The sequence below is a fragment of the Poecilia reticulata genome, linkage group LG4 (genome assembly GCF_000633615.1).
Source record: "Poecilia reticulata strain Guanapo linkage group LG4, Guppy_female_1.0+MT, whole genome shotgun sequence".
In the NCBI taxonomy this organism is placed as follows: Eukaryota; Metazoa; Chordata; class Actinopteri; order Cyprinodontiformes; family Poeciliidae; genus Poecilia; species Poecilia reticulata.
In genome coordinates this window covers 4,498,727-4,522,295 of record NC_024334.1, presented here as the reverse complement: position 1 = coordinate 4,522,295, position 23,569 = coordinate 4,498,727, and the positions used below count along the sequence as shown (strand labels likewise).

Sequence of the window (23,569 nt, the reverse complement as noted above, 5' to 3'; positions counted from 1 at the left end):
TAAAGTCTTTGTTTAGTTTGTTTTGTTTTTCCATCTTTGTTTCATAAAATCTAATAGTAAAAACATCCACGGACCAGCCGCCATGTTGGAGCTCCGGAAACAACCCGACCAAAACATGAAGTCAGAAAACCTGCTTGCCCAAAGTTTCGTTTCAGCGCTGAGGTTTCGATGCCAGAAAAATGAAACTTAAGGTTCGTCTGGCTGAAGCGACGTCGCTCTTCTTCTCTTCTTCTCTATAAACTCTCTCTATTGTGCTTCGCCCGTCACCGCGTGACGTCATCCCGACAATAAACCTCAGGTCGAGCGCCGTGCGACCAGTCTGCAGCTGCGCCTCTTCCAGAGCGTCAGAAAAACTCCAGAAGAGACAAAACCTCCAGATCTACAGAGAAAACAGCTGCAAGATGAGGTGAGTGATGAAGTTAATGACGATAACCTCACATTTTCACCAATAATTCCTATTTTTGTATTTATATTACTACGATATAGGGGAGCTTTACTACAAGTCAGATGGAGAAACGATAAGGAAAAATTCATTTTATAATTCCGTTAATTTATTATTGTTATTTTTACCAGAGCTAATTATAGAAATACATTGTCTTGGAAGATTATAACCAAAACCTTGTGCTACCGGGTCGTAACTTAACAGCTCGTGTCCAGAGGTTTCATCAGGGTCCATGGCTTCTTTACTCTGTTTACACATAAACCTGCTTATGTTGGAAAACAGTTAATACATCTTCACAGAACAGCAGAGATGCATATTACAGGGAACTTTTACATGTAGTCAGTTATTTATTGTTTAAAATAATCTTTTAAAAGGTCCTTGTTATTGCGCAACACCTCCCTCCCCTTCTCTCTCTCTCTACTTCCTCTTCTCAGAGGAGGGAGATGTGCAGCCAGCTCTCCATCTAACGGGTAAWTTGAGTTTTCTAAATCTGATGGGATTTTACCCTGTTCAGAACTGAGTAAACTCTGTTTAAGCATCGAGAAAGACTAGCCTGGTTTCTAACGACCTCCATCCAGATGTCCCACCTTCTTCACCCTGTGAATTAGCCAGATTGAGTAGCTTGCAACCAACTAGCTTCACAGAGCTTCACCTGTTAACGGTCACTCTTTCTCTTTATTACAACTTGTTACTGAACCAGGTTGGTTTTAGTGACTCGGGCGAGTCCCAAGGGTGTTGTTTTGCTAAAAGCTACCTATCTTTCCCTAATGCTGACTCTGAGAACTAAAAGAGGGAAACTTTGAGAGAGACGGACAGAGTTTGGCATYTTGAACCCCAGAACTGGCCTGATGATGAAGAAGGTGTTGCAGCAGCAGGAGGTTCCCAGTACAGGAAGAGTACTGACTTAGAGCGGCAGGTCTCGGGCCTCAGGGTGACTTCCTCATGCGCGTAGCGGTCCTCAGCTTCTTGTCTTGCAGCTCTGYAGCTCCMTTCTCCTCGTCTCACGATCTTCCTGGTCCCACGGAAGGAACACACCAGTTCTTCCTCTTTGCCTTGGTCTTTGTCTTTGGGGGTCTGAACCCAGCTGTTGAGAGAAGTGCGATTTGAAGCCACATGTTGCGGGGCTCTGGGATCATTGGAAGTTTCATTTTCCTGGCATCGGAACCTCAGCGCTGAAACGAAACTTTGGGCCAGCAGGTTTTCTGACTTCATGTTTTGGTCGGGTTGTTTCCGGAGCTCCAACATGGCGGCTGGTCCGTGGATGTTTTTACTATTAGATTTTATGAAACAAAGATGGAAAAACAAAACAAACTAAACAAAGACTTTAGTCCCTCATCTTATTGTTGTAATCGCAACAGCAGAGTTGAGCTCCAGCCCAAATAAGAAGAAATACAAAAAAGCTAACGGGTTGGTCCCCATGTGCAGAACAGTCTCCGGCTCTGTGGCCCCGGCTCTTCAGCTGCAGAGTTCTTTGTCCATCTCCATCTTGGCTCCAAGCTGCCTGAAGGATCCAACCAATGATTCCTCTTTTGCACCCACCTTATAAAGGGTTTATCCACCTTTTGGTGCGTTTGCATTGGCTAGCTTTGTTGCTGTGCCTCTCATTGGCTGACTGCTTGGACAGATGATCTCATGTCCATCACCTTGGAGACCTTATGACCTGATGTCTGTTCTCTTTTCTTAGGAAAGTCGAAGTTTAACAATAAGGCCTTGGTCACCTCTGCTCTCCTTATCAGTTCCTCTTTTCCCCTGACCTTTCACCTACCATCTACCTCCAACACAACATCAGTGACCTTTAATTACAGTTACAACATTTTACACCATTTCAAGTTCAATGTCAAAATCACATTTATAACCTTTTAGTTTCTCTGGTTTAGCATTCATTTATAATATAACCATTACTTATTAGTTACTCTTATTATAGTCATAATGTGAGTTATTACAGACACCTCTGAATAGAAACCAATAATAATCAATTATTCTAATTATATGATACCGAGTTGCAGTTACTTGTTTCACCTTTTAGGTATTTCCACAAGTGTAAGAGTAAGTTTAAATATTCTTATAATCAAACCAACATCAACCACTGGTTAAACCAATATTAATTATTGGCCTAACTATAAGTTATTATTATTAATTTAAGTATTTTACTCTGGGTTTTATCCAATTACTACATTGCTGCATTCTTACTGGTTGTGCAGGAGACTCCACTTCTGTTTTTCCAAACTGTTGCCACTATCAGCTTATTTGGATTTAAAGTGACAAGAAGCCCTAAAACAAGGATTGAGCAGACTAAAATCTCATTGCCTAAGAATGATTTTGTAAATCAAATTTTGTAATAAACATGCTTTATAATAGACCTATCCTAACTTTTTTTCTTAACCATACATTTAGTGCAGCTCTGAGCTGAGAAAGTCAGATAGAAGAAGAAAGTGCAGGAGCAGGAATAGAGAAATGTAAAACTAGTGGAAGAAAGCACAAATGATACTTGCTGTATTTTTAATTCCCACTGTCTAAAGCTCTTTAACTTCATTAATATTTGTTTTTATGATTTTTATCAGTTCTCCTCAGAGTCTGCAGTCCAGACTGAAGGCCTTGGAGTGCCACTTCACCTGGGATCTGGACCCCAGCAGGAGCAACCTGTTCCGTATCAGATATCGCCTGGAGGATGTCGGCACTGAGGAGGGAAACGTCTGGCTGGGTCACGTCTACAACCTGCAGGGCTTCATCCAGTACCAGCTGGGCTCCTCTGAAGACGCCCTGAACCTCTTCAACCGGGCYGCTGAGACCTTCCAGAGGCAGAAAAACGCTGATGAAGGTCCCTGGTTGATGGTGAACTTTGGGAATCTGGCCTGGCTGCACCATCACCTGGGAGAAGATGAGAAGAGTGAAGACTACCTGTCAAAGGTGGACGGCCTGATGAGGAAGAAGGAGGGAGATCTCTACCCAGAGGTCTTAGCTGAAAAGGCCTGGACCCTGATGATGTTTGATAAAGAGAAGMAGCAGCAGGCTKYAGAGCTCTTCCAGAGAGCCATCCGGATGCAGCCGGACACCGTGGAGTGGCGGAGCAGCCGTATGATCTGTCTGCTGAGCACCTTGAAACACCGCGACGTGGAACCAGAGCCTGACGTCTGGGAGGACCTAAGGGTAGCCAGAGAAGAAGATCCAGAAAACTTGTACCTGGCTGCTGTCGACCTGAAACAACGAGCCAAGAGAGGCGAGCGAGTTAAAGAGGAAGCACTGGAGTTGTCCGAGAAGATTTTACTGAACCCTGTCAGCAGCTACAGTGGCATCAAACCTCTGCTGAGGATCTTCAGACAAATCGAATCCTACGACGATGTGATCGACGTGGCAGAAAGGGCCCTGACAAAGGATCCAGATTCCCGGTACCTGAAGAGATGTGCCGCTCTTGCCTACAAATGGAAGATAGTTTTTTCCAGAAACGGACGCCCAAGTCAAAGAACCTTCGACCGGGCAATCGGCTTGTTGGAGGACGTCATCTCTGGCTACCCTGAGTCTTGCTTACCAAAGAAGTTGGACTTTGCAAGTGTGTGGGCCAAGTCCGGTCGTGGGCTGACGAAACCAGATCAGATCTACAAGGAGTTGCTGCAGAAATCTTTGGATCCTTCAGACCAACAGTGTGTTTACAACTACTACGCCAAGTACCTCAACTTCGACCGGCAGGAAAGAAACAAGTCGATTGAGTATCACATGAAGGCTGCAGCCATTAACCACGAGTCTTTCTCCCGGATGAACAGCATCCAGGCGCTGGAGAGGATCCGAGACCGCGGACGGTCCAGAATGTGCCCAGAGATCCGGGAGTTTCTGGAAAACCTGGAAGGTGTCCAGACTGTGTGAAAGCCAGACTTTCAAAGATCAGATCCAATGATCATTCTGACCGTCTGAATAATATTCTAGTTTTAACCTTTAACCCTACATTTTGCTCCTTAGTATTAATAATTTTAATTCGCTAAAAAGCTTCAAACCCAAATGATAAATAACTTAGAATTATGGGAACATTCACCTGTTTTCATACATTATTCATAGGATGATAAATATCTTCTAAGTTTTTATTTTAGGATTATTTACGGAGTTAAACTTTAATGCGGTCGGCCCGTTGCACACTTCGACCACCAGATGGCGGCAAAGCTCTTCTAACAGCAACCTGAGCGGGAGATTAATCCACTAATCAGCTTCACTCGTTCATAAGGGTCAAGATTTAATAATCTAGTTTTAATGTCTATCATAATCCATCTGATATAATCTGTGTTCACTTTTTATTCTGATGTAAACAATAAAATATAAAGACTTGCAATCCGTTGTCTGTATAATTTAAAAAAATAAACATGACGGCAGTATTTTATTATTTACCAGTTCAGCCAATCAGCTTGCATTGCAGCTTTTCCAGCTCTGCTAACCGTTTACTCTGTTTATGCTTCAACATTTGAAATTAAAATGAAAATTTTACATGAAACATTTTTGTAATTTTCATTTTACGGGTTTAATCCTGAACAATTTTCATTTTATGGGTTTAATCCTGAACAATGCAGAGATGATATTATAATTCAGATTTTTTTTTCCCCCTCATGGATCAATAAGAGGAAGATAAGAAACACCAGAACCGCTGATCCAGACGACCTGAAGGCTGCTGTGAAGCAACCAACCCGACCAGAACCCCAGCAGAACCTCAGGCTGATGCAGACGGAGTGAGAAGGAGCCCCGACCAGACCTGACATTTCTGTCTAAAAACTTAAAATAATCTGATCACCTGCAATAAAATAAAATCTGCAAGGTTTACAGAACATTTTTCTCCCAACAGAAATCCGACTGAATGTTTTATTCATAAATTAAAACACAAACAGGATTAAATTCAACTTAATTATATTTCTTAACCAACATTTGTAAACATTCTAAAAACGATTTTCAGATTCTTAAAAATGTACCAAAGGCGACGCCGGCCGTATTACATCCATCAGCTTCTCCAATATTCGTTTTATTCCACCTGAAAAAGTCCCGTTAACTTACTCAAAGCATTAAGACGTCATCTTATAACAAGGTTTTTATTTCTGGGATGTTTTCATTGTTCAGAAACTGAAAAAAAACAACAACATTTCACTATTTACAGTTTTATCTGAGGCGCCTAAAGCATCTGGAGAATATGGTTTTGTTTCCAGAACCATCAGAGGTCCAGATGATCAGAACCTGAAACAGCTGGAATAAGAATAAAAATAAAAAAGTCAAGTAGAAGATTGAAAGGAAGAGTTTGGTGGAGGATGAAGTGACAGCGTTCAGAGGGACCGAGGTCAGTCGTTTCCTCTCCGGCTCTTCTTGTGGCTCTTTTTGGAGCTTCTGTGAGAGTAAAGCAAACAGAACCTTTCAGTCCAACAGAACCAGGAGCAGAAATCAGGATTTTACTGATTTTAATGGAAAAACCTGAACGAGTCTAAACACAAAGTGGTAAAAATACAGTTTGAGATAAACTCCAGGATAAATCTACACACTTAAACCCTGACAAACATTCAACTGCTTCAGATTAAATGAAATATGAAATCTGAAATGTCACTGCTAATGTTTTAAACTGGTTGAAACCTCAGCACTTTAAACCCACTGGTTTTTACCCATGAAGGCGTCCAGCAGGAGTTTCTGCTGCCAAATGAAAATGTTTGTTGCTAAACTCAGATTCAACCTGCTGGAGACGGACGCGATCCGGACTCACCGCTCCGGGGTTTTGGAGTGGCTCCGATGTCTGTGGCTTCTGTGGTGACCTGATGGACAAACAGCTGACATTTATTTCCCATCATGCAGCAGGAGAAAACATCTGTCCTGCAGCTTTAACATCTGAACTCAAACTGAAGCTGCAGGTTTGAAATGTTAAAACAAAGTGACAGATTCAACTGCAGACGATGGGGAAGGAAGAACATCCTGAGAGAGTTCAGGGAATATTCAGGATTTACCAGGAAGCCGGGTCACCTGACCAAACTGACCTCACCTGACCAAACTGACGTCACCTGACCAAACTGACCTCACCTGACCAAACTGACGTCACATGACCAAACTGACCTCACCTGACCAAACTGACGTCACCTGACCAAACTGACGTCACCTGACCAAACTGACCAACCAGAAATACAAACAGCAACAAGTCAGAACCCAACATCAGATGTTCATCTCGACCCAGTTTACTTATCGGACCAGAACCGATCCCGATGCCATTGAGGTCCAGAGCTCAAACCTAAACATGTCTCACCCAGCAGGTTCGCTACGGAAGCCCAGAGGGGTCACAAAATAAATAGTTATATATGGTAAATGTTTAAAAAACTAGAGATGCATGAATCAAATTCATATTTATCTCAGGTAAATGAACATTTTGTTATTTTATTTTAAAAAGAAAATTAATCAACACGTCATTTCATTTCCTAGTCATGCACTGCAGCACATTTACTTTCTCCTCTTATAAATCCAAAATGCTGCAGGAAACCTGAGAGGCAACAGAACCGGGTCAGAACCGGGTCAGAACTGGGTCAGAACCGGGAGCGTTTCTGTCCTCATGACTTCCTGCTGAGAAATTTGTCGACTATTTTTGCTAAAAGTTGCAGCCAAAGTTAAATGTGAGTCAGTCTGTCCACACAGCAGTTAACAGAATGGAGCTGCAGTGGCCTAGTCAAAGTCCAGACCTTAACCCGACTGTAATGCTGAGCCCGGGCCGTCAGAGAGCAGAACCTACCGGGCGATTTGGAGCGGTGCCGCCTGTCCCTGGAGCGGCTGCGGTGGCGCCGCGGGCTCTTGCTGCGGTGGCGCTCTCTCTCTCTGCGAGGCGACGGGCTGTTCAGACAAAACAAAACACGTTTAGAGTCCGAGCAGAACCCAAACCGGCGTCGGGTCGACGGAGTCGAACCTTCGTCTCTTGGGCGATCGGCTCCGCCTGAAAGGCAAACAGTCAGGTTAGCGTCGCCGCGGCAACAGATCGGCTCTGATCGATAAACGGGCGACAACGAACCGGCGAGGAGAGCGGCTGCGTCTGTGGCGAGGCGACGGCGAGCGCCGAGGCCGGTCGTTGTCACGGTGACCGCGTCTGTGGGGCTCCGGGCTCGGCAGCCTCTCGAACTGCAGACCGGAGAGGAGAGATTTAAAACGTTGAAGGAGAGGAGAAACTTCCCGTCATTTATAGGAGCTTCAGAAAGACCTTCTCCTCTTCCTCGTCCTCTTCCTCGCTGCTCTCCACCTCGTCCAGGTCTTCCTCCAGAGCGCTGACCCGCGGGTCCAGCATCTCGGCTTCCTCCAGAACCTGCCTCTTCTGCAGCACAAAGAACAACATGGAGTCACCTTGAATCGGACCAGGGCGTGAAGAAGAAGGTTCAAACACACGGCAGGAAGCCGAGAACCAGCAACTGGAAAGAACTTCCTGTCTGAACCGATCCGGACCGGACCAAACCGGACCGGACCGACGGACAAACCTGAAGCCGCGGCAGGATGATGTCACACACTCTCTCTGCGTGAAGCAGCTCATCGATGAACTCATCAACATGCATCCGCTCAAACTCTCAACGCCGAACACACACACACACACACACACACACACACACACACACACACACACACACACACACACACACACACAAACAGACACACACACACACACACACACACAAGACTAAGAATGAGTCTGGTTCTGTCCCAGGTCCAAACCTAAACAGGCTTCAGGTCAGAGGATGAACCCAGCATCCTCCCACCACACCAGTAGAACCAGTAAAACCAGTAAAGATTCACAGCTTCTACTAATAAACTGCAGGGTTTTGATGAAAGTCCAGAGAGGTCGAAGGTCTTTGCAGATTTGAACTCAGCAGAAACTCAACCTGCTCCTCTGGCAGGAAAAGTTTCAGCTCATATTTTCTTCTAAATAAACTTTTAAGTTTTAAATCTGAATCTTTTCCTGGCAAAAGATTCAGACATAAACCAGGAAGTAAAACACCGATCAGATATTAATATCTGTATCGATTACGAGTATCACTGAGGGCAGATCTATTCGATCTATTTATATGCTGTATTATTTTACATTATACTTAGAATTCCTAATTGCAGTTTCTGAGCCATTTGACTGAAGGTTTATTTTTGTATTTTTACATTTGACCAACATAATCAGCTTGTTGTTTTTGTCAGTTTCATTTTCTTTATTATTTATTTTTCACTGTCTGTTATAATCTTAACTGCACTGAAGAAATTAAAGTTGCTTTTACATGTTTGACCAAGCTGGAGAAAATATTCATGTGTCTCAGTTTGCTGATAATTTTGCAGCCATCAGATAAATTTGTAATTCAGAACATTAATGTCTCTGTTTAAAAACAGAAATGTTTTAAGTTAAATCAGCTGTTTTTCTGAATCGGGTCGGTCGGTACTGATCCTCAGGCATCAGCAGTGATCAGTTCATCTCTACATGACATCACTGACATAATTCATGAGTAAAAGAAACCAGATGTGGCTTCAACCTAAAGAATCTCTTGGGTTTCCCGTCTTTTCCCAGAACTCGTCTCGGTTCCGGTCTCAGTGGATCTCCACCGGCTCACCTCCGTTCCGGTTCTGACTCTTGATCTTCCTGTAGTCGTTGTAGAGCGGCTCCAGGTACTTGTAGCAGTCCACGGCGGTACCAGTCAGCCTCATGTACATGGCTCCCAGCAGACGGACGTACCTGAGGAAACAGACAGGAAACATTTCCTCTGAACGTCATGGACCAGCGGCAGGTCCAGTAGGTCCGGCCGACCTGCGGCTTCTCGAGAAAAGCCTGAAATCTGGAGGAATCTCACTTAAAATCCTCGTTTTTGATGAACTCCACGATGATGTCTTTCTCCGGCTGGATCTGGAGCATCTTCAGCGTGAGGCAGAGGAACGGAGTCGGCTTGATGTTCCCGCCATAAACTCCTCCCACAAACTTCAGCTCCATGGCTTTGTCCACCACCAGCTCCGCTGCACACAGACAGACAACAAACTGAGTTTATTGAAACCAAAACCATCTGCGGGGGGAGAAACTGAGGAACCAAACATGAAGCCAGAGATGAACCCAGGAAACATCAAACTGGGAGAGAGATGACGTTTGTAGATGGAAACAAAAAATGGGTTCAGCACTGATCACAAACCCCAGCAATGAAAATATTACTGATATGCATGATAAATATGATACAAAACAACTAGAAATGCTGCTAGTTTATGTAATATGAAGATAATTAACTGATTCAACAAATTAGTGATCAGGTGTTACTTTTTTCTGCAGGATCAGCGCAATAATTGTTCTTAACCAAGTAAGGAAAGCTAGTCATGGTGCACAAAGTTTTATTTCTCTGTACAAACTGCTGACATTCTGTCTGTATTTTACTTCATAAATAAAAAGGAAAAATTCAACCTCAATAGAGAATAAAGTTTTATCTGATCTTTATTATAATGTAAAGTTTCTTGCTTGTTGTTTTATCTTACATCAAATCCACTAAATTCATAGAACTAATTTGAATGTTTCTCAACGGAAAAGGCAATTTAGTACCATATTAACTTAAATTAAAAACAACTATTTTACAGAAAACGTTAATAGAAACATATCCAAATGTAATGAGTTGAGAAAACCTGCATTTTAACCATAATTACCACCGTCAAGCAGCCCTGCAGGGGTTAAATGAAATCTCGCTGAGGTTAGCCTTCAGGGAGCTAACATGCTAACTCACTGACCGGTCAGACCGAAACATTCCTCCTTCCAGTATTTGGACTCATAGATTCGGGTCCGGATGATTTTCTCCACCAGGTATTGCGGGTTGGTTCCGTGGATGCTGTTTGCATCTTTAACGGTTCTGTTTGCCATCGGAGGGAAACTGTGTTAGCAACGAGGCAAACGCAAGCTAACAGAGGAAACGTCAAGAATGACTTCCGGTTCAGCTTTGTAGCGAGAGCGGGGGTTGAATGGGACTGTTAATACCCATCCTGTCCAGCAGGTGTCACTGTTTTACTGGAAACTACTCAATTCAAATGAAATGGCTTACGTTCAAAATTTAATACATGAGAAAATCAACAATCAAAAAAAGATAGTCATTTAAAAGCGGAGTAGGCTTGTCTAAAAATAAAAATTTTCAGGCCGGTTTTAAAGTCAGACAATAATTGCCGGGCTCTCAAATAGTCCGGGAGAGAAATCCATAGACGAGGAGCCACAGCAAATACCTGATCACCCATAGTCCTTAGTGTTGATCGAGGAAGGTGGAGAAGATTACAGGCTTGGGATCGTAAGGATCTAGAAGTTGAATGTGAAATAAGGAGGTCCTTCAAATAATCCGGTGAGGTTCCATATAGGCAGTGATGAATGATAAGTGCAATTTTATACTGAATCCTATAAGTTACAGGAAGCCAGTGAAGCTCGTATAGATGTGGTCCAATCTCTAAGTCTCATAGGATCCTGGCAGCTTGAACACATTGAAGCCTCTGAAGGTGTTTTCTGTGGATTCCAATAAACAGAGAGTTACAGTAGATGACCCTGGAGGAGACAAAGGCGTGGATGAGGGTCTCAGCATCAGAACGGGAGAGAGATGAACCAATGTTGGTAATATTGTGAAGATGAAAAAACAGGTTTTAAACAGGTGCTTAATGGGATTTTCAAATGTGAGATGGGAGTACATTCGAACTCCAAGGTTTGTAACAACGGAGGAAATGGGAATGTCTTGTACAGAGAATGAAATACTCGTCAGTCGAGGATTGAACCAGTGAGGCGTTCCGATCAGTTTGGCCTCGATTATGGAGCAGTACAACTGAAGAAAGTTCTGGTTCATCCAAGTCTTAATCTCCTCCAGGCAGGACGTCAGCGCAGTAAGTGGAGGTGAAGTAGAAGATGATCCCGTTCTAATGTAAAGTTGCAAATCGTCCACATAACAGTGAAATGAAATGTTATGATTTTACCTAAAGGCAGCATGTAAAGAGAAAAAAGCATAGGCCCTAGAACTGACCCCTGCGGGACACCACAGGTCACACTAACGGCCTGGGACTTGGAGTTGCCAAGGCAGACACATTCCAGCCTCTCAGAAAGAAAAGATTGAAACCAATCCAGGACAGATTCACAGAGACCGACTTCCACATGCAGACGGTGTAGGAGAATGTTTTGGTCCACAGTGAGATCAAGGAGGACAAGAATGGAAGTGCAGCCAGAATCAGCAGCCATGAGAACATCGTTAGTAACTGTTAGCAGGGCCGTCTCAGTACCATGAGCAGGACGGAAACCAGACTGAAGTTTGTCATTTCTTTGAAGGTGGCGCTGGAGTTGGGCAGCAACTGCCTTTTCCAGCACTTTAGGAAGAAAAGGAAGGTGAGAAATAAGACGATAATTGGAAAAGGAATCAGGATCCAGAGTGGGTTTTTTTAGAAGGGGTTTGATGATGGCAGTTTTAAGAGACAGAGGGACATGGCCGGATTTCAGTGATTTATTTATAATTTGAGTAATTAATGGGCTTATTGCAGCGCGATTTGATTTTATAAGTGAGGAGGGAAAAGGATCAAGTGCAGAGAAAGAGGGTTTCATTCCCTTAAGGAAAGTCTCTACCTGGCTTTGAGCAACGTCATCAAAGCAGTTCAACCCAAAAGGCACAGACGCAGAGGCCAGTCGGGAGTCAGAGATTTTGAAAAATGACAGAAACAAATTGCATTTTTGAGTCATATCTTCAGCATAGATTTGTTTGTGGGGATTAAAGAGGTGATGTATTGTAGAAGAAAGCTGTTTAGAGTTTCCCAGCTATTGAGAATGTTGGAATAATACTGAGATCAGGCTTTCCTGAGGGAAAGGCCTACGGCTTTCTGATGTTCCCTGTAAGCCTGTTTATGAACAGAGAGACCGGAAGATTTTACACGTCTCTCGATGGCACGACCAGCGGTTTTCATATTCCACAGCTCACTAGTAAACCAAGGGGCTGAACGGGAGAAAGACACCAGTCTCGACTTAAGAGGAGCATGGAGCTCCAAAAGCTCCTGATTGTAATAGTCCACAGAATCACTTACTGATGGGTGATTAACAGCAGACAGAGAGTGAAGGTCAGAGGTCAGAGGCTCAGGGGAGATGATTTTCAGACCACGGAACTGAATAAAACGTTTAGTGTCCAGAACAAACTGGAGGGAATTTCTAAGAAGATGAAATTATGGGGCAACACAGTGTTTTATCAATTAAAACCTGGATTCTCTGTGCTTGTAGGAAACTAAAACGCATAAAACACAAACCAAATGGACCTCAGTGACTTTCTGAAACTGTATTTCAATATATTACATCTGGATTCTTTAAAATACAGAACAAATATCAAAACTAACTTTTTTAGTTATTCAAAACATTTTTGGAATACATACAGAAGTATTATGTGTTACATTAAAGAAATATCTCAAAAGTTGCTTTTGTAGTAGACATTGTTTTGGAGCTGGGGGGCAAATGTAATAAAAAAGGCAAAGGGTGGATTTGTGTTTTTGCAGTAAACCAATTATCTAAATGTGGATTATTTATTTCTTCTTAAATTAACATGGACATTAAATATGCTGATGACAGACATCAATACTGCTGTAGGTTTATAAATAACTGAGTGGCTTTGCACCACAATACAGTAAAGACCTGCTGTTCCAGACCTCTGAGATCTTCTGGTTCTGGTCTTCAGGGATGTGACCGTTTCAGCTGATTCAAACTGCAGAACGTGAATCTGCAGTCATCTGCAGAGAAATGACTTTCATAAATGAAGCAGAGACGAACCGGTCTTCATCCTTCCTCCTCTCATACAGAGATTTTGAAGAAAAAATAATCAGAATTGGCTAAACTAAGAAAAAAATAGGTACTTTATAGCAGTGGTCCCCAACCTTTTTATTACCGCGGACTGGTCAAGACTTGGAAATTGTCTTGCAGCCCGGGGGGGAGAAGAGGAGGGGGGATGAAGAGTCAGATAAGGCTTCTGCCTGTTGGTGTTCCCACTAAATACTGAATATGCCCAATTTGGGTTGTCTTGGAGTTTTTATCGCAGCCTGTGGGGTTTTTCCTGTCTGGGAACGAGAATACAACCTGCTGAATGTGACAGGTAGCCAATCAGAAAGCGCGGTGACGTCAGAACAGAGGGGAATCCTAAACAGCTGACATATGAGCAACTGAGTCCGGTGGACATCGGAGATGATATGTGGAAATTTTTATTATTAAATCTAAAGGTCATTATTATGTTTATTCAGTTAAAAATATTAACTATGAAAAAACATATTCACCTCCAAATCATAGTGCAGCAAATAGAGCGGCTGCTCCCGTCGTCTTTCATCCACCTCCTTTTCTTTTTGTTACGTCTTTTATCTCTTAAAATGACTCCACAAACTATCACTGTTGCTTCTACATCATCATCCGTGTTTGGTTATTCTAAATTCCCGCTATGTTGAGGGTTTTACTGGATTATCCTCTGGAATCGGGATGTTCTGACTGGAATCGGTTCGTGTTGCTCCTGCCTTGGACACACGAACCGATCGAACCTGTTGGACTTTTATCAGCTCTGTGGTCACAGAGGTTTGGAGAATCGGCCGACATTCTTAAATCTTTCCATCTAAACCAGACTTAAGACTCACAAGCTCTACTCATCTCCTCTCGACCACTGCCCAAACGCTCTGACTCTGGTCGCTATGGTAACGTTTATACATCCCTTCAAAATAAGATACAGATGTGGCACAAAAACGAACATTTTACTTTCGTGAAAATTGTAACTCACGATAATGACTAACGGGAGCCCTGAACTTGTTTCTCTGCAACGAGACGGGTCCATCTGGGACTGATGGAGACAATAACACCCGATGTGTTGCTTATGTCCACAGCCTGCTTGGTCTCTACGTGGCGAAGCAGCTTGAAGCTTCATTGCCTCATTAGCAGCCGGTCGCCGCATGTTACGCAGAGCGGCTTGTAATGTGAGACTCACCTACCGGTCCGGGATAAATCCATTCTCCTGTCTCTTCTCTGGGAATTTTTCCCTTTGCAAAGAAACTTTCCAAAGACATCTGATCTGTTTCTTACTCATTTTGCTGCTTGTGGGCTCAGTGTTGGCGTGCAAGTAACCGAGAGAATCCGGTTAAAGGATTTTCAAAATAAAAGTTCCTCCAGACTCAAATAATACATAAAACGGAAATATTTCACTATTTCTTGTGCGGCCCGGTACCGGTCCACGGACCGGGGGTTGGGGACCACTGCTTTATAGTACAAACCATCGGGTGAAATTAGCAATATAAATTATTTTATTATATATTATTTTCCATGATGCTGCCTCCCCTGACCGCACATCACTGATGTATATATATCTATGGGATTATGTATTATCTTATACTGTTAATCTTAGTCACAGAAGAGACTGCTAAAATTTCAAAATGGCTCAAAGGCCAATAGATGAAGAAAAACAATTGGCCACAGAGGAACACATTTCTGCCAAAAAACTGAATTTTGGGAATCAGTTTATTGTTGTGAGCATGTCTATGTTTATGTAAAGAAACAAAAAAAAAAAACTGCACAAATGACATAAAATTACAGACGTGGCTTTATTTTTATGGTCCGATATTTTCCGATGAAACGAATCCAAAACTTGTTACAAACCTTTAAACAGTCATTTCAGCAGATTAAAGCTACAACAGATGAATTAATGTTCATGTGCAACTTATTTAATCTGTTCTTTGTTGAATCAGGAAAGTGATGTAATTTTTATCCAATTTATCAGTGAAATAAGCATCAAGACTGAGTTACATTTTCATTATACAGTCTAGTTCAGCAAAGTCCTGCTAATGACCCAATTTATTTGGGTTAGCTGGAAAGGAGGCCCACCTGCAGCTGCAGGATGTTGGCCCTGAAGGGACAAAAACCTGTTGCAGTTACCAGAAAACGTTTTGATAATCGCAAAGACTTTTTAGAGAAATTTCTCTGGACTGATGAGATAGATGTGGATCTTCTTGGAAGATGTTCATCATGTTACATGTCGTAAAACTAACAATATCACAAAAATTTAAAGGAGTGATGGTCTAGGGCTACTTTGACTCTTTACGATCGTAACTACAGGCCATAATTAATGGAATAATGGATTTTCCCCTCAAGCAGAAAATCCTAAAGGACAATGTCCAGCCATCTGTACCGGACCTTAAGCTCAACTACACTTTGGTTCTGCAGCAGAATGATGATGCAAAGTAGTAATGTCAGCCTAGGGGAAGTTTTCGAGGGGACCAGCCAAACCACAGACATGAATCCAACTCAAATACAGTAATAAGGCCATTTTTACACCATTCACCCAGTGAACTCCTCCATATCTGAATTAAACCACTTCTGAAAAGGAGAGTTGGCCACAATCTCTCAGTGGTGATTTTAAAGACTGTAGCAGCATAACTAGCTATGAAGCAATTAGTTTTCCACATAGAGCCAGGTTGGTTTGGATAGCTTTATTATCTCTTAATGAATGGAATCATCATTTAAAATATGTTATTTGTATACACTGTTAATACAGAGTTAAAATAATTTTGATAGTCTAAAAACGTTAAATGTGACACATAAGCAAAAATAGAATATTTTTACCCAGGCCTGGTGAAGTGCCGCTTCATGAGGCTCAAGCAGATGGTCCAACTGCAGTCAGTCCTTTAAAAATGGGAGATTGTTTTGCTCCACCATCAACATTGTATTATCTGCATAAGACTGTCAATTCAGTCACTTCTCAGATCAGAGTGATAATGGAGGATTGACCAGTCACTCTGTTCTGGACGTCTACAACTTTTGCAGTCTTTGCTCCGTCAATGTTACAACAAACTAAATTTGCTTTCAAATCTGCATTAAACCTCAGAGCTAAACGTTTACAGGTATGTGCACACTTCCAGAGGGATGTATTGATGGTGTGTCAACCATTTTACATTGTGGCCTTTCAGGCCCGGGTCAAACTGCCGTCTGCTCAGTGTATGAAAGGTGTACAACTATGACAGTCTCAAAAGCACGTGACCATGTGTTGACTATTCTGCTTCAGGTGAAAAATATCTCTCCTCTGCTTTGTGAGTTCTCATATGTCTGCCCATGCTACCACATTCAGTAAAAGATTTACCACACACCTTACAGGAATGGGGCTTTTCGCCTGTATGAGTTATCATGTGTTCAGTCAAATTGCTGCCGTACCGGAAGGAGTTACCACAAACTTTGCAAGTATACGGCTTCTCATGTGTATGACTCCTCATATGTCTGGCCACTCTGCTACATTCACTAAACGACTTCCCGCAAACTTCACAGGAATATGGTTTCTCGCCTGTGTGCGTTCTCATATGAATAGTTAAATGACAGTTTTTCCTGAAGGACTTACCACAGACTTCACAAGAATATGGTCTTTCTCCAGTGTGGATTCTTGTGTGAACATTCAAACGACTACTAAAAGCAAAAGACTTGCCACACACTTTGCAAGCAAAGGGTTTCTCTCCAGTGTGAGTTTTCATGTGCCGCGCCATGCTACTGCTGCCACCGAAGGATTTACCACATACCTTACACATATGCAGCTTCTCACCTGTATGGGTTTTCATGTGACCCGCCAACTCACTGCTCTGTCTGAAAGATTTACTGCACAATTCACAGGGGTAGGGTTTCTCACCTGTGTGAGCCTTTATGTGTCGTGCTAACTCGCTACTCCGCTTATATGACTTATCACAGAGCGTACAAGGATGTGGCTTCTCTCCTGTATGAGTTTGCATGTGAGACGTCAAGTATTTACGTCTTGTGAAGGATTTGCCACATATTTCACAAGAAGGAACATTTTTATGACGTTCTAGTTCTGAACTGTCCACATTGTCCCTGTGATTTCTGATGTCCAGAAGCTCCAGATCTTTACTGGATCCTGAGTCTTCATGGTTGCTTCCTTGTTCATGACGGTTCGCATCTTCAGGATGGATCCCAGAGAGGTTCTGGTTCTTGTTTGGTTCTGGTTCACTGCTGTGCCTTAGCTCAACAGGTTCCTGTTTTAGTACAATCCGCTTCCCATCCTGATCGCTGCAGAAATCCTCCTGCTCCTCCTTAATCTGTATAAGTTCTGGTTCCTCCTTTGTCTCCATCCTCTGCTCCAGTTCTGGTTCATTATGGAGTATTTCCTCCTCAGCAGGCGTCACCGTAGAGACGTTGCTCTCCTGCTTCAGTAAAAGCTGCCCATCATCCTGAAAGATCCTCAGTTCAGTCTGTTCTTTAATTGACAGAGGTTCTGGTTCCTCTTTCGTCTCAGTGATCTGTTGTGGATCCGTTTCTCCCGGTTCCTCTTTTATGTCTACAGGATTTGAAATCTTGTGATCAACAATCAAGTTCCTCTCTTTGGTTATTAATAGATTATCAGCCAGAACCTCCCATGTAGTGACAGACATGACGCTGTGGAGGCCTGAGGACATAAAGAGTAAAACTGTCACTGTAAAACACATTTAATGAGATTTAAAAAAATAAAATAAAAAACTAGATATACAAGTTACAACATCTGGACTGCTGAGGACATCCAAACTAAGCTGCACTCACTAACTTTAAAATGAAATGTAAACATAGAAAGACTTAACTTTTAGTGAAACATTTAGCAGTAAAACAGAAATATGTGCCGTAAATACTTTTCCAAACCGTAACAAGGCTGCTTTAGAATAAAAAAAGAAAATAACAATAAAATATATTCTATATTGCACATAGTTCTGTGGTGGATGAACTCTAATTATTATCATCGTGTATATTGTTGGGTTGTTTTACCAAATCAGCTGGTCTCAGTGTAAATGCAGTTTTCCAGCCGACTTGTGTTGCTACCTGAAGAAACGTTGCCACTCACAAGATGGTGGCGGCGCTGACGTATTGTTTCTACGAGGCATCTACTCTTCGTTTTTTTGTGCTTATGCGTCAAATGATTTAACCTCCAGCTGATCTCTGCTTCCCTCTCAAGATGTTGGACAAGCGGAGACGATCGATGCGGTAAATAGTTAATATTTACGGTCACAACCGATTAAAGATGATTCTCTTACCTTACTAACTTGTTTTTATTGTTCTTCAGAAAAACAGCTGGGCACAGAAAAGCGTCCAATAAATGTCCAACACTCTTCGCCTTGAGGCCTTTTAGAGCTGTTCTCCAGAAGGAAACTGGTTACCTTCGCTTCCCAGTTAGCACAGAGGCTAACTGGTCTCCTTCAGGCTGTTGTTGCAGCTAAAACAGAGGAAATTACCGCTAAATGATGGATTCAAATGCGATCAGAGTCACAGAGGAGGAATGATAGGAAAACAGAGTTTCTGAAGAGCTGAAAGTACCAACTGTTTTGTTTCAAACCCTCCTGAGCCTCACCGTTCCTGTTGGTAACAGTCTTCTGGGTTCACTACTGCCACCTGGCGGCCAGGAGTGTTGTTTGTTTCTGTAGTGCGTTTCAGCAACAAGGAAGTTCAAAGCGATAAAACATAACAAGCACAAAACAATGTTTACATTAGATTGGCAAAATAGAGTTTTTGAAGTAAAGAAAAGTTGTAATCCAGACTAAAATTAATCCATTTCCCTGTTATTATTCACCAAAGGAAAATCTAAACAAACTGGTTTTTAGCCGTGATTTAAAGGAACTTTGCAGTTTCCTGGATGTTTGTTCCATATTAGAGGAGCATAAAAACCGAATGCTATAATAATGGCTTCTGTAAAGACATTCAAACAGTAAAAATGTGAATTACAAAGAAAATGATAAAGAATTAGTCTTTGTTCAATCAAGGAAACATTTTCTATACTGCAGTACATTTTAAATAAGTAAACAGAATCAATTAATGTAGAAAAAGTCAATATATTAAATATTATAAGCATCATAAGCAGGACCACTCTACATCTGAAACATCAAATTAATGAATAATATAGATATTAGAATAAAAATGTTTTGTTCTTTATTTGAGATGAATAAGTAAATGTATTTTGAAGTTCCTTTGAATTTCTGATAAAGGGTATAATAAAGACTTGCATCCATGTGTGGGGAGGTACTGTTAGAATTTTTTGTTATAATTCTGAGTAAAAACTCACATAAGTTGTCTGTGGTTCTTTTTACAGAAGTTGTCAAAAATACCTATCAACTAACTTATACTTCACCATGTAATGATTTTTTAGATAACTTTGTTTCAGGTCTTAGTGAAATGACATTTGAATAAAATCTGACTGATTTAAAGGAAAATATAAAGAAAGGCAGAAAAGTCAAGACTTTAGAAATGAGCCAAAAGTTCAACAGATAAACAGGTTTATAATAAATACAAACAGATGCAGAATTTACATTAAATACCAATGATTTCTGTATACAAAATAAAAGTGGAAATTATTTAAAACCTTGAGATATTTACATGTAATAATCATACATAAACGTTGTAATTTTTATTTAATATTCCATCTGAAGTTTGGCTTATTTACTGAATAATGACCCTCATTGAAAAACTCAAGGATAAAATGAGCCACAAAGCATCTATTCATGTTTATTCATTAAACATCTAGAACTGCTTTACTGATTGAACTTCAATTTGTTTTTATTAAGTATGGAGAGACACAAGTGACAAATGTAGGGCTGTCATCATATTAAAGCTTCAAACTCAATACTAAGAAAAATACTTGATACGCTGCAGCATTTTTTGTAGCCATAGGATTCATTCAATTTAAGAGCAAGACACATAATTAATGCAATGACATTTCAACTTCATTAATTAGAGACAAAACCAATAAGTATGGGACTGAATTCAGCCCTCATTAATAAAAATATGTGATTTAAAACACAGTAAAAGAGCAGACAAGGCCTTGCTTTCTGTAACTGCTAATGTTAAATAATGTTAAAGGTATAGTATTATTTTCTGATGTTGTAAATGTACTCTTTACAGTTGTTCAATTAATCAGATTAATCGTGATTAATCAATTACTGAAATAATCGTCAACTGTCCGTGACGCCAACATCATACCAGTTAGCAATGTATGCAAATGATCCTCTCTGAAAATTACATTTTTATATCATCTATAAATAATCTCTTTATTATTCATCAGCAGATGAAAAGCATGTGATTTTTATCCAAACTGCTTTCCGTATTCTGCACATAAATACAGTTTCTCCCCTGTATTAAATCTTGTGGCTAAAGTCAAGGTATTTTTTGTCCCTGAAACCTTTTCCACCACCCAGACATGAGAGAAGCTTCTCACCTGTGTGAGTTCTCATGACGACTCAAATGGCTGCTATATCTAAAAGACTTTCCACACATTTTACAAGAGTAGGGTTTCTCCCCTGTGTGGGTTCTCATGTGCACAGCCAAGGAGGATTGTCTAGTGAAACCTTTTCCACACGTCAGACAGGAGAAAGACTTCTCACCTGTGTGACTTCTAAGGTGACGGGTCAAATCACTGGGCTGTATGAAGGATTTATCACACGCTTCACAGGTATACGGTTTTTCACCTGTGTGGGTTCTCATATGTCGAGCCATCGTATTACCATGACGAAAAGATTTACCACATGCTTCACAAGAATATGGTTTCTCCCCTGTGTGTGTTCTCATATGTCTGGCTAAGTTACTACAGTGGCTGAATGATTTTCCACACACTTGACAGCGATAAGGCTTCCTACCTGTGTGGGTTTTCATATGTTTGGCCCTGGCACTACAATCAGCAAAGCATTTATCACACAGTTCACAAGCATATGGTTTCTCACCTGTGTGAGTTCTTATGTGATCAGTCAGGTACTTATATGTAGTGAAACATTTGCCACATATTTCACAGGATGGTATATTTAGTTTAGGTGCTTTTAGTTTTGAGTTGTTTCCTCCCGTGTTGCTTCCTTGCTGATGCTGGTCCTCAGCTTTAAGGCACTTCTCAAACAGAAGTTGGTCCTCGTTTGGCTCTCTGTTGTCCTTAAGTTCATCAGCAGGAGTCACCAGACAGGTGTTAACCTCCTGCTTCTCCACCAGCTGACCTCCATCCTGATCACTGCAGAGATCATCCTCCTCCTCTTTAACCTTCACAGGTTCTGGTTCTTCTGGTTCCTCTTTCACCTGTGAGGGTTCTGGTTCCTCTTTTGTCTCCATCATCTGCTGCAGTTCTTGCTCAGAGTGGAATATTTCCTCATCAGCAGGAGTCACCATGGTCTCCTGCTTCACTTCATCCTGGGAGATCCTCAGTTCAACCTGTTCTTCTTTGATTGGTTCTGGTTCCTCCTGTTTCTCAACCATCTGCTGAGGTTCTGGTTCCTCCTCTTCCACTTTTATCTGTGCAATGTTTGGAGTATTGTAACCAACAGTTAGGTTTCTCTCTTTGGTTATGAGAAAGTTGTCCTCCAGAACCTCCCATGTAGTGACAGACATGATGCGTTAGAGGATCTGAGAGGAAGAACAGAAGATTATTTACATTTCTGTAAAATGTTTTTATTAAGAGAAAAAAAAGTAAAGTGTCATTTAAAGAGATGGTTGTAATTATTTCCATGGTTGGTAATAAATAAGTAAGTCATCAGTATCAATAGATTCAAATATGCAATAACATTTGTTTGCAATTTAAGTAAATTTTGGATATCAAAAATTGTTTAAATTACTCCAAATTTCCATGTAATATTTATCATTTTAATTTTTAATACTTTCAAGAACTTCCAATCCAACTGAACTTTTGTAGAAAATTTTAGGAAAGTTTCCAGAAACCTTCAGCCCCTGAACAGCCAGAAATGTTCACATGAAGCTACATGTGATATTGATATTGTCAAACTGACACGGCATTGGATGGAGACACCCAGAGTCCAGCAGGAAGCAGCAGGTGGGCAGGTTGAGGACCCGGAACCACGTGTTTACTTACAGAAAGAGCTGGTAGCATTTCAGAGTCCAATAAATGTCCAGTAGTTACTGTGTGACGTCCTTTTTGTCCTCTTTAAGAAGAAACCCATTTCTTCTTGTTCTCAATTAGCTTGGAGGCTAACTGGTCTCTGTCAGGCTGCTGTTGCTGCTAAAACAGAAAATCCCTGTTACAGGAAGTGTAGTTACACTGTCAGCCGTTAGGAGGAGACAAAGTATCTTTACAACCATTTACTTTGAGATATTTACTAAATGTCTTTTCTAACAAAGTATCACACCATCTCAATCTGCAATAAAGATCATGTCTTTCTATTCCGAGTCCATTACAATACTGTAATAATTCAAATTAAATTCAACATTCAAAAATACTTTATTAATCCCAAAAGGAAATGAAATTATAAATACATTATTTGCGTCAGTTGAATAGAGACCTGGGATATTTTTGTTATTTGATTAATGATCTGAAAGATTAAAGTGTAGCAAAAACAAATGTTGATGTAAAATTGATGTTTATACCAAGGATCACAGACTGTAGCTGAACAGGTTGAACTAAAGATTACATAAATTATATACTTAAAACATTTTACTCCCCCCTTTAACCCCCTCTTGTATTTTACACCATGATAACTACTAAATAAATAAATAAACAGACATTCAGTTGGAAATAAACTCCAAACACAAACTGAGTTTAAGCTTAAACACAAACAGTAATGAAGAAAACAAACCATCGAGCTGATAACACGGACATGTCCTGCTTCCTCCGCGGTATTAACTAGTTCCTTGATCATATCTTCTGTTTTCCAGTGTTAGTTCATTCAGAGCCGTAAACTTAACAAACAGTTGATTCCGAGGTGATTTGGGTTTCGATCTCTTCCTCCTGACGGACGAAGCTGCTGAATTTTTCTCCAGCAGCAGGAAGTCGATCTGATTAATCCTCTCTGATGAGGAACCGAAGATATTGTTAATGTAGTCAGTGAAATATTCAGCTCAAAGCAAAAACTGTTTTCTACCCGAACATATGCAGATGGAATCCTGGAGGCTAACGCTACTAGCTTCTTCTTGTTTACTTCCGCCGGAAGTCCCACACGGATATTTGCACTCGAAACAGTTCACATTCTTTGAGTTCCGACTCCGACTTTAAGCATTTGGATTTTTAATCACCTATTAATTTATTGTATTTGAGTTACAATCCAAACATAAAAATATTTTTTTCTATTAATGTTTTAATTATTTAATACAGGAACCTAGATAGATAGATAGATAGATAGATAGATAGATAGATAGATAGATAGATAGATAGATAGATAGATAGATAGATAGATAGATAGATAGATAGATAG

The 23,569-nt window shown here is 41.0% G+C and overlaps 3 protein-coding genes and 1 pseudogene across 3 annotated transcripts; 1 reads left to right on the top strand and 3 right to left on the bottom strand.

The window, feature by feature from the left end:
• Positions 1-83: 83 nt before the first annotated feature.
• LOC103463190 (interferon-induced protein with tetratricopeptide repeats 1-like) lies at positions 84-4,757 on the top strand. Its single transcript, XM_008406411.2, has 2 exons — positions 84-406; positions 3,004-4,757. The coding sequence occupies exons 1-2, from the start codon at positions 402-404 to the stop codon at positions 4,298-4,300; spliced, it is 1,302 nt and encodes a 433-aa protein (XP_008404633.1). The 5' UTR covers positions 84-401; the 3' UTR covers positions 4,301-4,757.
• Positions 4,758-5,483: 726 nt separating this feature from the next.
• On the bottom strand, positions 5,484-10,349 carry prpf38a (pre-mRNA processing factor 38A). The gene is made up of 10 exons (XM_008406410.2): positions 10,151-10,349; positions 9,241-9,400; positions 9,004-9,125; positions 7,897-7,982; positions 7,626-7,736; positions 7,440-7,546; positions 7,338-7,364; positions 7,167-7,264; positions 6,159-6,207; positions 5,484-5,791 (listed from the first exon to the last, which is right to left on the bottom strand). Exons 1-10 carry the CDS (start codon positions 10,278-10,280, stop codon positions 5,746-5,748), a joined length of 936 nt encoding a protein of 311 aa, XP_008404632.1. The 5' UTR covers positions 10,281-10,349; the 3' UTR covers positions 5,484-5,745.
• Positions 10,350-14,963: 4,614 nt separating this feature from the next.
• On the bottom strand, positions 14,964-19,240 carry LOC103463186 (zinc finger protein 37 pseudogene; annotated as a pseudogene).
• A 1,268-nt stretch (positions 19,241-20,508) lies between these two features.
• LOC108166220 (zinc finger protein 436-like) lies at positions 20,509-23,303 on the bottom strand. The gene is made up of 3 exons (XM_017304310.1): positions 22,955-23,303; positions 22,234-22,380; positions 20,509-21,770 (listed from the first exon to the last, which is right to left on the bottom strand). Exon 3 carries the CDS (start codon positions 21,753-21,755, stop codon positions 20,601-20,603), a length of 1,155 nt encoding a protein of 384 aa, XP_017159799.1. The 5' UTR covers positions 21,756-21,770; positions 22,234-22,380; positions 22,955-23,303; the 3' UTR covers positions 20,509-20,600.
• Between the last annotated feature and the right edge of the window lie 266 nt (positions 23,304-23,569).